Source organism: Etheostoma spectabile, chromosome 17 (genome assembly GCF_008692095.1).
Source record: "Etheostoma spectabile isolate EspeVRDwgs_2016 chromosome 17, UIUC_Espe_1.0, whole genome shotgun sequence".
NCBI lineage: Eukaryota > Metazoa > Chordata > Actinopteri > Perciformes > Percidae > Etheostoma > Etheostoma spectabile.
Genome location: NC_045749.1, coordinates 15,710,279 through 15,725,568, shown reverse-complemented (window position 1 = coordinate 15,725,568; position 15,290 = coordinate 15,710,279). Strand labels below are relative to the sequence as shown.

General features: G+C 38.1%; 1 protein-coding gene and 1 long non-coding RNA gene across 37 annotated transcripts in view; one reads left to right on the top strand and one right to left on the bottom strand.

Annotated features, from left to right (window-relative positions):
• The window catches only part of LOC116704907 (uncharacterized), a 26,640-nt gene extending 22,411 nt beyond the window's left edge, over positions 1–4,229 (top strand). The window contains exons 4-5 of the long non-coding RNA XR_004335806.1: positions 845–849; positions 4,133–4,229. This is a non-coding gene — a long non-coding RNA (uncharacterized LOC116704907). The remainder of the gene's footprint in view (positions 1–844; positions 850–4,132) is intronic.
• The window catches only part of LOC116704888 (neurexin-1a), a 261,617-nt gene that overhangs the window by 123,138 nt on the left and 123,189 nt on the right, over positions 1–15,290 (bottom strand). For 18 of the 36 annotated variants that reach the window (XM_032540597.1, XM_032540598.1, XM_032540595.1 and 15 more), the window contains 3 exons: positions 14,309–14,482; positions 13,072–13,098; positions 10,402–10,521 (listed from right to left, as the gene is read on the bottom strand). In XM_032540597.1, coding sequence (XP_032396488.1) covers positions 10,402–10,521; positions 13,072–13,098; positions 14,309–14,482 — 321 coding nt within the window. The remainder of the gene's footprint in view (positions 1–10,401; positions 10,522–13,071; positions 13,099–14,308; positions 14,483–15,290) is intronic. The other 18 variants (XM_032540606.1, XM_032540612.1, XM_032540625.1 and 15 more) reach the window with 1 other exon arrangement.

The following is a 15,290-nucleotide window of genomic DNA, read 5'->3' as shown; positions in this document are numbered from 1 at the left end:
AGAGAAGAAAACCTGCTCCCGACCAGGTTGGGTTCACAGACTCACTTACCATAGTAACTGACTGTGAGGTTAAGTTACCTCGGTTTCTGAAACGGACTGGAGTTACCCCTCTTTCTCAGGTTTGATTAACCACCATTTCTGAAACCAAAAACCCAGAGTCTCCCTCATCATCAGGGTTAAAAAAACTTAGAGTTTTCACTAAACCTGCTTTTTGAAACCCCTGGAGTCCACAGCTCCTATGTTAATAAACCACTCTGCTCCGGATAACTGGGACAACAAAGCGGTGGAATGGAAAAAATTATTATTTTTCTAAATGTGAAAATATTCATAAACAAACAAGCAGCTCTTCTTAAAAACGCCTTGCCTTGCTTCAAATGAAGTTCATGAATTTTGGAATAAAACTCCAAAATAAGGCATAAGAATAAAGTATACTCTATCTGGAGAGGCACACTGCAGTACACTAATTTTGTTTCCGGTTTTGAAACTTCATCAGTAATATACAGTAGCTGTTTAAAAATTAAATCTCACAAGTATCCCACTGTCAGCCGTTTTGTTGGAAATGCATGCCGTTGAAAGTTGAGAAGAAGTATTTCTGCTGCTACTTTCAAACAAAGTAAAGATCTAGTGGGGAAACTGTTCTGCTACTGTGGAATAATCACTACTGAAGTGGCTAATACGTGGGACCACATTCTTACATGTGGTAGTGAAGCAAGGCAATAAAAGAGCAGCTGAACAATGTCTGCCTCGTGGTAGGGAAGCACAGAGGAGGAGCTTTAGAACATATTCCTGTAGAGTGACTGCAGAAAAATAAGTTACTTTAAAGTGTAAATACTGTGTTGAAAAGTTGACGTAGTGGAGACCCTGCAACCAACACACTTTAGGAGCACGCCAGGGGTCGACACAAGTAGTGACATGCTTAGTAGAAACACTGGGCCGTCTTGACTGTCTTAATTCTGCACAAATTTCAGTTAATGTAGTCCTATTTACTATTTCATTATTTTATCCATGCGTGGCGCAGCGGATCTGTGTCCACCGTCACCTGCCGTGGATACGCTGGCCTCACTAAACTCTCCTCCTCTGAGTCGGGACTCCCTTGCGCTGGACTCAGTCTCACTGAGCCTACTATCAGAAAATAAATACCGTTACATCAGTGAGTTCAAACTGCTTATTGTGTGTAATTTGGGCCGCCACTGAGATGCATGTTGTTCTGTATCTGGTGTGGCGCTGCTACTATTCTCTTGATTTCTACTTCCACATTAGATCTTTTTTTTAAAAAATTATTTCTGCCATGGTTCAGTGCATTCACCGCCCGGTCACCATTTGGCACTCTGGGCATTTTCTTTTATTGCTTATCCGAGATGACAAACTGCCAAGGCAAGGCGGGGTCGGTGGCTTGTTCACTTGCGCTCAATTTCACATTGATTGTGATAGAAGGAAAGGTGCACAGGACCTGGCATACGCCCGGTTTTATACATATATAAAACAAATATAAAAATATTTCTGTGCATAGGTACTTTTGGCCATATGCCATCTTCTAGTATAAAGGAGGATGTGCGGTCCTCCAAGCAGACTGATGCATACGTACACACGTTTTGAGACTTTGCGACGCGGATGGTGAGGTGGTGAACTGAAGTCTGACTGCAGAAAGTAAATGTGGCTATAACGATTGCTCGTTATTCCCACATTACAATATACGCACTAATTTCTTCACTCCATATTATTAAGGTTATCATGAAGACTAAATCCAGCAGTGTTATTTGCAATTTTACTGAATGATAATTTTTCCATAAACATCGATCCAACTCAAATAAAAAAATGTTCTTAATATTTAAATCGGCGCGGTCTCACCGTCATGTTGTTCACTTTGGAACTCAGAAAGAGGAGATGGCCGACTGCATGGAATACATGATAGCATCAAATATCCTACCTAACCTAATAACGACAGAACACAGTGTAAATAACTAAATTTATGTCTTTATTACTGTGCATATGTCATCAAATATCAAAGTCTAGAAATACACTGTGCTCTTGGATCTATGTACTGAATTGGGTCCAGTAGAGAGGGCAATGGGCCAGAACCGTGCCATCCTGGTCCAAATACAGGTCCTCGCAACGCTGGGGACAACTGGCTAGTCTGGCTATCACCAGACCAAGCCAAGCTCAATAGATTTGATACTGAGCATTGGTCTGGGGAGTCTGACTAACGGTCATAGTTCAAATGACTCTGTACGCAATTGGAAAGTCCTTCAACCAATCAGACCAACGATCTGGGTGACGTAGAAGCAACGGCGGCATCAACGGGTTGCTGCACTTTGGTGGCCGCCGCTATGTTTAATGTAAACAAGAAGCTGCTTGGTCGCTTCTCCATCGTCATTGTGTTAAACCCGCCAATAGCACGGCAGGTAGAAAAGCCAGTGTGTGATTGGTTCATGCAAAATTGTGAACTGAAGCAGGAGAATTAAACGTGCAGGCGTCCAAACCAAGCAGCAGGGAGAAATCAAATCGGCAGCAGAGTGGGCGGGGTTTACCCAGTCTAGCAACCGGCTGTTGTTAATGTTCAACATTATCACTACGGCTTGTTTGGATATAATATATAGTTCTGTCAAATCGCATCATACAGGTCTGGTATATCGCAGCCGTCAGGAGTGCAGTAATGCCTGCCGCTTTGGACGGTATTATTAATATAGGTAGTCTATAGATCAGGTTTCCTACACTGTGCGAGAACATGTTGAATTTATAATTCAAATTGCAGCAATTCACAAAGATCTGAGAAGTTCGTTACTTTTTTCCCGCCAGTCATTACTCAGCGTAACAAAAGAACTGACAGGGTCATTAACATAATGATCAGCATTCATGAGGTGCTTTGTATTGACTATTTATGGTTAAAAATGGATGTGTTTTTTTTTTTTTTAAATAATCGATTATTAATGTATCAGAATTGAGCATTGTATCGTTCTAGAGAGAGTTACGATGCATCTAACAATTAATTCTTTTCCCCACCCCTAATGTCAATGTCACAGCAGGTTGTGCAGCAGAGTCCCATTTGACTAATTCTAAATCTGTGGTCACAGCTGGAGCTCTCACACACCAACATATTGCTCCTTTGTCATTAAGCCAATAATGGCAGAAAGCTAGTAGAGCACTTGTACTCACCTGGAACTAAAGAAAGTATCTCTCCAAGCAGCTTTGTCACTTAAATATGTTAACGGTATTCTTTGGTCTTTTTGTCTGCCTCTGCACATGCTGTTACTGTATTAGTTGTGTACTCACTGATACAATAATTAATACATATCTATCAGTTGCTTCTACCTACAGAACGCTCCACTGCTTCTTGTGTTCCTTTCATTGGGAACATGTCTTAATCCCTTCTTCGTTTTTTACTGCAGGTTTTGATTACTGTGTCCATCAGCATCTCAATGTGCAATTCACTGAACTGAAAATCAAATTTTCTCTTCATTTAAATGACTTCTGACTGTGAAATCCTTCACAGAATGTCAAAAGAAGCGATCAAAAGTTTTTAAATAGTTAAGTACAAGCAAGCTTTAAGGATGTTTTACATTCTTGCCACAGTTCTCTCGGCTGACATGTTTGAAAGAGGGGAATATTCAGTGTCAGTGTATCACCCAGCAGTGTACTTTAGCAGATACTCTGTCTTCTAGTCAACACTTTAATTAGTATTGTGTTGTGGAGTAACAACTACTTATTTTCCCCTTTGGGCTACCAATTAATAAAAACCACCTCAAAGATTAGGTTCTCACCCCTGCATTGCAATGAGTTCCAGATGAGATTCTGATTATAGCAGATATTACAATTACGTCAACAAAATGTCTGTAATGGTAGTGCTCAACTTTGATCTGATGCATACTGTTCACTGACACAAATATTTTACAATAGATAAAAGCACAAGAAGTGCTCACCCCAACTCAGCGTATTGTTTGTATTGAGGTCACACTGTCACACCATTTGAACATCAGCACGGTCTTATGAAGCAATCCGACATATGTCAGCCACTGCTGTTCCTCCATACTAATGCCACTGTGCCAGCGTGAAGCTCCATCACATAATAAGCCAGTGTCATGCCTCCTCACAGCTGTTTTCTATGTTTAACCATCAGTCAAGTGAACCATCAGAGACCTGTACTACCAAGCAAGATTTGGCGTTAACGAGGTAACTTCAGGTTCAACCCAGGGATTTGTGTATTACAACGATGGATCACTTGTTACCGGGTTACATTGCGGTGGTAGTATAAATCCAGGAGAATTCAACTCAACCATATTATTGATTCTACACCACTTTCTACAGAGAAAGCACCGCTTGGGAAAAGTTACAGACATGTTACAACATCCCCGGTGGGAGGACCTGGTTTCCATGCCAACAGCCTTTATCCACATATGGCCACTGCTTCCTGGCACAGAAACCTATTTAAATTCAGACACTCAATCACTACGAGGAAATTAGGCCAGACACTGACCACTTAGATTGAGTTTGATTGCAGAATAAGTGATAGTAGAAGAGGAACAACAAGAGGACGATAAAGCCTCATTTAATAGCCCAGGAATGATAAAAAATATTGAGGAACTTTCCATAAGAGTAAAAGTGCCTCTAGAAAGTAGTATAAAACTTCTTAAAGATGGCTGATTTCAAACTGGTTTCTTTTTTGAGTAATAGAGGCGCTGGTGACCAGTTTAAAACTTTTTCTACGTTAAATACAAGGCTGCTGATATCCTATATTATTGATATAATCTAACTTTTCTAACTGTCTTTGACAGTCAGCCTTAAGCCCATTTATTATCTCTAAAGAGGTAAATCTTTTAAAACGGTTCTCATACAGTATATAGATAGAGATAGAGAGAAAGAGAGAGATAGAGAGATAGATAGATAGATATATAGATAGATAGTCGTAAATATATAAAAGAGCTGATAATTTACTGAAACAGCTAGGCACTGTAGTTTTTATTAAACGTTACTCAAACAGTAAACATTAATTAATATTAAGGATTACAACACAGTTAGTGCTCTAGCAAATATTGTGCATGTTGGATTGACTCAAAATAAACTACTCTACAGTTACCATGCTCATGAAAGAACATGTCAATCAGTGCAACAATATGGCTTTTTGATATGTTTTAATAGTTTCGAGACAACAATGGAGCTCTCCGGCACAGAGTAATACGATACAATATATCTGATTTTAGATAGACAGTATTAGTGGGCTCAATAAATGGTTTTGGTTTTTGTGGGGAATTTGTTGACAATGAGAATAGAGTATCACCAGACTTATTCTTTAAGATCATTAATTATTGTGCATTGGTAAAACGTTTTATGTGTACCCCTAAAGTAAATGTCAATTAAGTATTAAGATAATTTATTCTCTTATTTGTAACTAATTATTATAATTAAAAATTATAATTATGTAACAATTATTATTATTATTATTATTATTATGATTTATGATTTAATACCCATTGATAACATGACATTTTCTTTTGATTGTGAAAGTGTGTGTGCAGGAGGAATGGTTACTGAAGTTAATACCCAGAATCACTTAAGACTGATTCTCTCATAGCTGGGGGCACAATGGCTGTACAAAGCTAGGCCAAGCTTTCAATATAAACCAAAGACCAGATATTTTCGACCCATAGATTTGTTTCGCTGAACTGCATGAAAAGAGGGCCAAATCCAGGGCAAAGACACATTACTTCCATGTGACAGCAGGCTGTTTACTCCAGTGCCTCATATCCCCTTGGCCTCACTAGTGGACTGAGTGTCCCCTTGCATTGATCGAAACCAAACTAAGTGGTCTAATAGTTGCATGCCACCTCAGAGGACTGGGACAAAACTGTCTGCTGTGCTTCTTGCCTTTTGGTGTGCGTGTGTATGCACTTATCTGCATGTGAAATCAATTGGACTGTCACAACTGTAACACAAGTGCCCTATTTTATATGAAAAGACAATTCTAAGAACATGCCTGAAGATTTACTAGAGGCTAAACTGGGGCAATACATATTTCATGTAAATTCTAACTGCTATTTTTGGATAATTTAAAAACATCTTCAAACATTCACCAATCTAGGCTTGCCCCATTAGTCGATTAGTCATCTAATCAGTCGTTTTGGTCTTAGTTAACTTTGATTTATTTAGTTGATTAGCAATTCTTAGTTTTTTTCATGCTGAATGACTTATTTCCAAAAAACCTGTCAGCACATCTCTGGTAAACACAATATGCAAAGTGGTGCTTTTGCTTGTTGTGGAGGAACTCAGTTTTACAGGTCTGTTGAAAAAAATTAAACTAATCTACAAGTCAACAACATCATAGGACTGTACAATTAAGAAAGAATTTCTTTAATCAAGGACAGCCCTACCAGACCTGGCAAAAATTGGACGTAATGCATTGCTACTCGAAATACAATAATTTTGCCTTCTTCCAAATGTGCTTAAGAAAAGTTAGAGCCATGTCTAACTCAGACGACATAATGGATACCAAGCCTGGGGCTCAGACGGACTATTCTCAAGGTACAAAGACACAAGAATGAGCACTGACTCAGAAACATTAGAAACCAAGTGAGAGGAGCACGTCTTTGCCTCTTGGGCATACTCTACGACTAGACGCACACAACCTCCATTGTTGATACAATATTGACATGGCACTAATAGATCAGGCTATAAAACTGGGTGGAGGAGCAATCAGGCAAGACAGAAATTGCGTGAAGGCCAGGCATACCCCTCGTTGTAGCCTCGACACAACCCACTTTAGCTCAACAGCAGACATCATTCTGTTTGTCTCTGTACATTACACTCAGATGCTGGTCCACTGTAGGCAAACTCCCTCAGGAGGTCATGGCTGGAGTTTAAGTCCCACAAACACAAACACACAAACACACACACACACACACACACACACAAACCAAGCCAGCTTCTGAATGAAAATTCGAACATGTTTTCAAACCACAGAGGACATTACAGAGAAGACAAAATGCATTATGGTGATTTCAACTCATACTCAGAAGATGAAGAAGCCAGTGGTAATGTTCTGCTTATAACCGCTGGATTAGCATAGCAGGATTGGTTCGTGCTTGAACAACTGTGCTGATGACTTCACACAAAGATGGATGCAGTCTGTGTCTCCTTTCTGGGTCAATATTGAAACTGGGTTACATGTGTCATTTTATTCCTACTGGCATCAAAAATAGCTTGTAGTGATGAGAATAATCACACTCTTAACCGCATTCACAACCATCATATTTCACCTCACATGCATGATGATCTGAGAGAGAATTACCTTGGCCAGCATGGCTTTTTATTAATTTGTTCCTTCCCTTGTTTACCTGACGGTAGGTATCCAGTGGGTACATAATTGGTTCTAAAAAATACAACTCTAAGACACAGTGTCCACAGTTCATTCAAAGAAAGTACTGGCACATCACTGGCATAAAGTTTTTGGAAGAAGATCTAAAGACTGTTATCTTATCTACAGTATGTCATCATCCTGCCAATCATTCTGAACTGAAAGGTGCAATGCTGTTCTGAAAAGATGAAATAGTTTATTATAACATTCACAGCACAGCCAAAAAATGGTTGATTGCTCTGAAGAAATGAAACCCAGTGCAGTCTATGCAACACAAACATGCAATGTGTATTGTAGACTGTTGAGGAAAGGAAAGTAAGGAAAAGTATCTGTAAAACGCAATAGTATGCACTGAAAGTGTAAAGCACACGGGATGGGAGGTGGTTTTAAGATACTCCCAAAAAGGGTAAGCCACATTACTGATTGGCAACACAATACATGATGTCATTCTCTGTTTTACTAAAGATACTATTCAGATTTTGGAAGTTACGATGCATTAATAAGAATATACAACTGACGTCTTCCTCTCTCTTATAGTGTATGCTAGTCGGCACCACCACAGGACAAACCAGTTAGAAAGCTATGTCTGTTTGTCTATAACTTCCAATAAATTTGCTATGCTACTGTATGTTCAATTTTTTTTTAAAGTATGCCAAGTTACTGATAACATATTTATCTCTGTGTATTTTTTAGAATGTTTTCAGCTCAAAATCACTAACTCAACATTTTACAAAACATACTGTATATTCTGAGTAAAAGCCTGAGAGCTGGAATGTAACTGCAAGTCACATTCTGTTTATAAAGTTTCTAAAGTTTATAAATAATAAAAGTGAATTTAAAGTGCAACTGCACACATTAATCAAAACTCAGTATTGGGCTTAAATTGATTTACATTTTGAATGTACATGAATTGAAAGATGAGATGGTATTGTAATTTCAGACATATTAGTTCCCTTATGATTTGTGACTGACGGCTGTACAATGCATTCCAGCTGTGGATATTATGGGTGCCAGAGGCTGAGAAATGGAGTTTTTCTCCCTGTGAGAAGGCAGCCTACCCACTAGAGAATATATGTGAAATTGCAGTTAGCTCCCAATGTAAGTTGCTTTCTCAGATACCCCTTGCTCTGTTGTAAATTGCCTGCATTTTAGCTTATGAAAATATAGCTGGTAAAAAGTGATGTTTTTATGAGACACTTCTCTCATTTCTTTGCCGCCCCCCCCTTCTCTTCCGATGACAATCCATCCACACAGATAAAACCCCACCATCTCCAGCTTTGTTTTCCCTACTCATAGAATTTCCTCTGCAGAGTGAGGATGTTTTGCATCACCCTTCTGAGGACTAGTTTGGTTCCTCCGTAGTGAAAGTGATTTCTGGGAAAGTATTTTTTTTTTTTTGTGGTCACATATTGCATCTCTTGGGCCTGCACATTGATCCATCCTATTGTTTTGTCAGTTCAGTAAAAATAATGAGACAAGTTGCAGTAACTATACACAGCAGGTAGAGCATTTTTGCTCAGACATAATATATGCATACACGTCCTGTGTGCAGCTTAGCTCCCAGTGCTGTAAATGAGCTGCATGGGCCTGGTCAGGATGAATATGTATGACAGGAAGGAAGAAAAAGAAAAAAACATTTCTTCTCCCTTTAGTGCGCAAATAAGGTTCACAAGGAGTGCACCATCAAAAATATTTCTCAACACATCCAGCACAGCCCTACTCTTCTGTTGATCCAAACATGGTCTGAGGAATGAAAGGGAGACTAAAACGAGCACAGGAGGGCTAGGATCAGGATGAGCTACACTCAAGCTCACATCTCATAGACGGAAGAATCCTTTTAGTGTTATCATAGTGAGCACATATGTCCAGCGCATGAGGCTGCACAGGAATCTATTAACACTTTCTGTTGATAACAAAAGATGGTCTTATCAAGCTGGTAGAAAAGACTCAGAATGCATTAACATTTATGATGCTTTCTCCTCTGCTTTTGTGTCATCTCCAGAGTGCCCGCTCTGTTCTTTTTCTCCTTAATGCAGTTCAGCACTTTGCCCATTCACCCCTCACTGTGTGAACCGCAGCAGAAGAAAATAATGACTAAACAAAATCCCCTGTGCATGTTTTGCATAAGGAGGTAGTCCATTTTTATTTTAAGGGGGAGCAGACATTGCACTTGTTCTTTCAAAAGCTAAATATTAATGAGTGCAGAGTCCCTTAATTAAAGAAAATGCCTTTTACGGTCTTTAACAGAGATTAATATCACAGAACATTTAAATTTGTATAGTGTGTATGAGGATTTAATTGGTAGCATACATTTCTGGTAAATTAGTAATACATCTTTTAATAAATTAAAAGTGAATTTCTGGTTAATGTCATTTATTTATTTTGTTTGCTTGATTGACTTCTTGTTGATGTTTTATTTAGCAGAACACAATGTTTGTTGCTCCCTCTAGTGGCACATCTTTCAAACTTTAATGAGTTTTCACTGAACTGTAAACCAGATGTCACACAGATGTAAACATTTCTGCCCTACAGACTCACAACAGTTTTCAACACCCTCGGTGAGGACACTAATATATATATGTATACATATACACGCACACGCACACGCACACACACACATACACAGTGGTACACATCAAAGTTTTACCTAAGCCTTACGTAGTTCAATTTGAGAGTTTACAAAGCAAACGTCTTCTTTGGTAAAGACACAAATATAGCAAACATGCTGTGTGAAAGCAAAGGATAAAAATGGCCCAGCTGGTGATGGTAACGCTCACCTTTAAATGTCTGACACCAAGTTTTCCTGGATGCCTTTAATTAGCTTAACAGATGGAATGAATTACGCATCTAATGCTTTGAGATGCATGTAAGGCAAGTTATTTTGTGTGATTTGTTTAGACTGCAATACAATGAAAAGACCCATTATCTAATATTATAGAACAAAAAAGTACATCAAAACGTATGGTTTCTATGTACTTGTCAGACTTATTTAAAACAAAAAATAAACAAAATTTATTCAGACTTTGAGAGTTAAGAACCAGAAAGAGGAATCCTACCATCATTACACAGCGGACCTCCAAATGTCGTCATGCTGCAGTCACAGCTGAAGCCCTCCCACTGTTGAAGACACACACCCTGGTTGGCACACGAGTCCTCTTGGCACGTAGTGCTGGGGCCTGAATATGGAGACAAAAAAAACTTGGTGAGCAGACTATTATAATAGCCGGCAGCTCAGTCTGCAGATCGACTCTGCAGTGAAATTAATTGTCACGCAGAACATACATTTAATAGGCTTTTGCAATTTGAAGCATACATTGAACAAATGCTATGCAAACAGTAACTGCATTTAGCCATATTTTGTATTCTTTCTATAAAAATTGCAAGCCAGCTGCCTGCCCAAAACCCTCAATAAACTTAACTGTAAGCGGACACAAAACAAACTTCACACATGTACAAAAACAACATTACAAAAATATTTGAGGTATTTAAATAACTTCAATGGTTGGATTAAACCGGCATAAGTGTTTTTCATATTTTATTTTACATTTCTATTTAAGAAAATCAAAGTACAGAATTGAACAGTATGCATTAGGTTCCATTTTACATCTGACTTTGTAAACTAGCGTGCATTTAAACAGATGTAGCTATATTGTTTTTACACTACAGAGTAAGATTTATCTACAGTATACAGTACAATCAGTAATCCAGTTCACTTTTTCTTCTCCAAACTGTCACGTGTCCCTGACTACCTGTGTCCCTGACCATTAGTGCAATCAGAGAATGTATGTTATTACCAGCTGTGAATGGATTCAGAGGACAATGATACTCAGTTTATAATCAGTCAAGGCCTGATATCCGTGTGCTTTTAAATAATGATGTAATAGTGCTCTGTAGTGCTCTCAGATGTGTTTGTCAAAGTGTTTAATCTCTGTGCACGTGCATGGACTATTTCAGTCAGCAAGTCAGTCATCCTGTCAGTCTGAGCTAATGTGCAGTAAGAATACAGCTGTTTGAGTGACAGTGATGCTGAGTTAGTTTAGTTCATGGAGAAATGTTAGTGGAATGGAACGGGTTTGTATGGATGAACGTTAGATTTCTTTTGTATTTGTTAGAATGTCAAATATTTTAGTTATGAGTTATTTTGTTTTTGGTCTATTGATATAACAATTTTGACCACCTTTAGTTAACAAATATTAATGATCAACATCTGTATTTTTGAACTATTAACTACTATTTATGACACATGATTGTATAATCTGAATAATGACTATTGTGGAATTTCCATCTTAGCACCCCCCTTTAAAGGCACAATTACTCACATCTATTTTACATTACATTTTTTACATTAGATTTAAATCTACAGTTCAGTCCTTAGAATGATTGTGTATTTATTCTCTAGTGTATTTATTAGGTCTGTGAGAATACAGACATACATTAAAAGTACAATCTTATCCTTAAATATACTCTTTTCTGAATAAAGTGTAGCCACAGTAACTGCTTCTCAGCCTCAGAGTATCTATGGTAACAGCTTAATAGTTTAAATGTTTGCTGCAGCCCACACATGGCTAAAATGCAAAAAAGAAAAATGTTGTACAGTGTTCTTTTTGCAAAAAAAACAAAGCCAATAACATTTAAAAAAAATTCATGATTACAAGATTTTCTAAAATACATTTGAATAGATGCCAATTTAAATCACATCTAACTGTACATTTGATGTACTTGTGATTTCTCTGCTTACAAACTCTTTCATTATTAGTATAATGTTTCACAAATGTAATAGGGCCTGATGACACTTAACTTGGCTCCGGAGTCAAGTAATTGATGAGACAACAGATGCTTAATGGCATACTTATACATTTGTCTAGTGAATATAATAATTTAAAATAAATAAGACACAGATACACTTTTTTATGAAGAGAACCCATTTTTGCAAGGATTTCCAATACACTGTATATGTAAGGTATGAAGCAGAGAATAATAAAATGTCTTGATTTTAAATGTATGTTACATTTCAGTAACAATCTGTATATGTAGTTATATTGCTATTTATTTATTTATTCATTCATTTAAATGCATCTGAGTTGGTTTAAATGTGCTGTTTATTTTGCAGCATACTTTAAATACTGTTAATACTGTTAAATCCTAAAAGACTGAAGCCAGCTGCTCAATTGAGATCCTACTCACAATGTGGTGATACAATGCCAGAGACTATAACAGAAATATGACATTGGAAAACATGGGACGTATAACAAGGATTTATTTCATGTAAAATATGAACATTACTGAAGTTTTAGTTAAAACTTCAATTTTCTTAATTGGAAATTCATGCAGAGGAAAACTGTGTCATAAAGACTAGTATACCTGGGGTAGTCATGCAAAAGTATTTCTTATAGTGCATTAAAATAAATAAATGTCAAAAACATAATTGCATAACCACGGCACAAGCCAAAGTTATGTCCAATAAAGTCAACACACAGTATGTGAGTGCAAATCAAAATGTGAGCCCCATAGACTTTGATACAAGATGGTAATGATACTTGTATTCCTTTGGGACTACGGCCCATTCAATACGGCAGGTGGACTAATTCAAATTAGGCAGATATCTTGTTTAGGGAGTGAAAAGTGTGAAGGTAGAGACCGTGGAGAGGTGGGGGGGGAGGAGGGTATTTCAGATGCAAAGGGAGGAAGGACATCAGACTCTGTGTCAAACAGACAAAGCTATCTACCTTGCAAGTCAGCTTTCATCAATGCAACTTTTGTCAGCAAATAATAGGAAAGGAAAAGGCAAAGTATAGCAGCTGTTAGTAAAACACCAAGACGTCAGAGATGGAGTAACAGAAACACAGACTGTTGAAGCAGGAGAAACCGTATGAGAAAGGAAGCCGATGTCTGTTTACAGAAAGAGCCAGAGGGGGGGGAAATTTTATTGTATAATGGAGACCGGATTAAGCCACACTGTGACTGTGGCTACTACTAGCAAAATAAAGAAAAACATACAATGGTAAAGTCTTTGATAGCAGGTATGATTTGTCCATTATGTTCAGTAATATATATAGAAAACTGCATATTTTTTCTCAAGCATATTCGGAAATGGTCCCCGCTGTAGTGAAATCCGTTCAGCAACTATATGCAACCTTCTGACTCCTTTAGTACAATAAAATAAAGGTGGTATAATAGAAGCCTTTTTCCATTGAGAGCAATCGTTGATACAGTGTGGCACAAAAGAAAAACAGACCTGAAAAAGGCGCAGAATTTGATTACATTCGTAATGTCGGAACATGAAAAGATCAGAAGTTGCGTACTCAATAGGAAAAGGAGTGGATGAATTGTGAAATTAGACTAAGTGAGTGAAGTTGAAAAATAAATCAAATATTGTCTCTGGATGTGGTGCACACATTAGACTGGGCAAATGATATTCATGCATGCAACAAAGGCTTCATACATAATTCAAAAGGATTGCTTCTGGCAAACTCTCAGATCCAGCAAGCATGCATAGAGCAAACCAGAATGGGGATACAATGGGAAATAACACTGGCAGAGAGAATAATCAGATTATGGCTAAGTGAAACAGAAATGATTGCCTGTGGAGGAGTGACAGCGCTTGATGCATTCTAACAGAATACTAACACACTTTTTGGATGTTAAATGATGTGCCACAGGTTGGCAGTATGGGTGGGTTTTCTAGTGTATTTGTGTCGTCGTTGGACGAGAATGAGAGAACTGAGCAGCAATACAGCGCTGCATGGTGTCACCTTTTTGGATAGTTTCGTGATAATGAGGGGGAGCCAGAGTAATTCAGAGAGGATAACAGAAATCTAATTTAAATGTCTCTTTTTAAACATTGCTCAATAATCAAACCAATTGTATTAAAACATGAGCTTCAGTGAGAACATGGAGTAAACTCCACAGACAAGAAAAGTTTGAAAGTAGCATATGACCGACAATAGAGTTTTCCTCACTCACCTTCACATCCTCTCTCTATCTGTCCCACGCAGTCCAGAGCATCTGACATTAAGTCTGGGAGTCGCCCGTTCAGATCCACTGATGCCAGGCAACCTTGAAAACCCTCCTTGGCATGCACTAGTTTGGGCAGCTCCTTGAACATCTCCTTAGCCACACCACCAATATAAAGGTTACCTGTGCAGAAATATGACAACACTGACCCCTAGTGGAAACCAAACACTGTACCTTAATTCCCTACAACATGCATGTTACAGTAAAGTGACACACAAGAAAACAGACAGCATTGACTGAGGCCCAAACAAATTAAATTAATGATACAAGGTGTTTAAGAATTTGATTTTTTTAAGTGCAAGACTTTTTAATAACAATAATTCTCTTAAAGGTACCACACACATTATGCTAACTATCCTTTTAGTTACTATGTTTTTATCTTATTAACTGATCATTCTTTCAAACAACTTTCCTAAAATGTTGGTTTGTTAACCACAAATGGTCTTTCATTGCATTTCATTATAAACAGCAAATTAGTCAAATGCACATCACACACACACACACACACACACACACACACACACACACACACACACACACACACACACACACACACAGAGAGAGAAGAGCAGCAGCACACAAACACGCATAAGATTACAAATAAAAATTTTATGGAGCAAACCCGCCATCCTTAGTCAAATGTTTTTTCCGCCGTCAATTTAGCAAAACTGGATTTGGATCTTTAAAATAGGGCCCATAGTGTTGTCTACAAAGAAGGGGGGTTATACTGCGGTGGTGGTAATGAGTGAGGGCCAAGCATTGCCTTTTCCCTCCACCCCTGCAGGGATTATCCTGCTGGTGCAACCTTTTAGTCACACGCCTGCTTCTCTCATCTCTAGGCTACTGCTGCCCCGATTTAAAGGTGCTCTAAGCGATGTCACACTTTTTTTAGGCTACAACATTTTTTTGTCACATACAGCAAACATCTCCT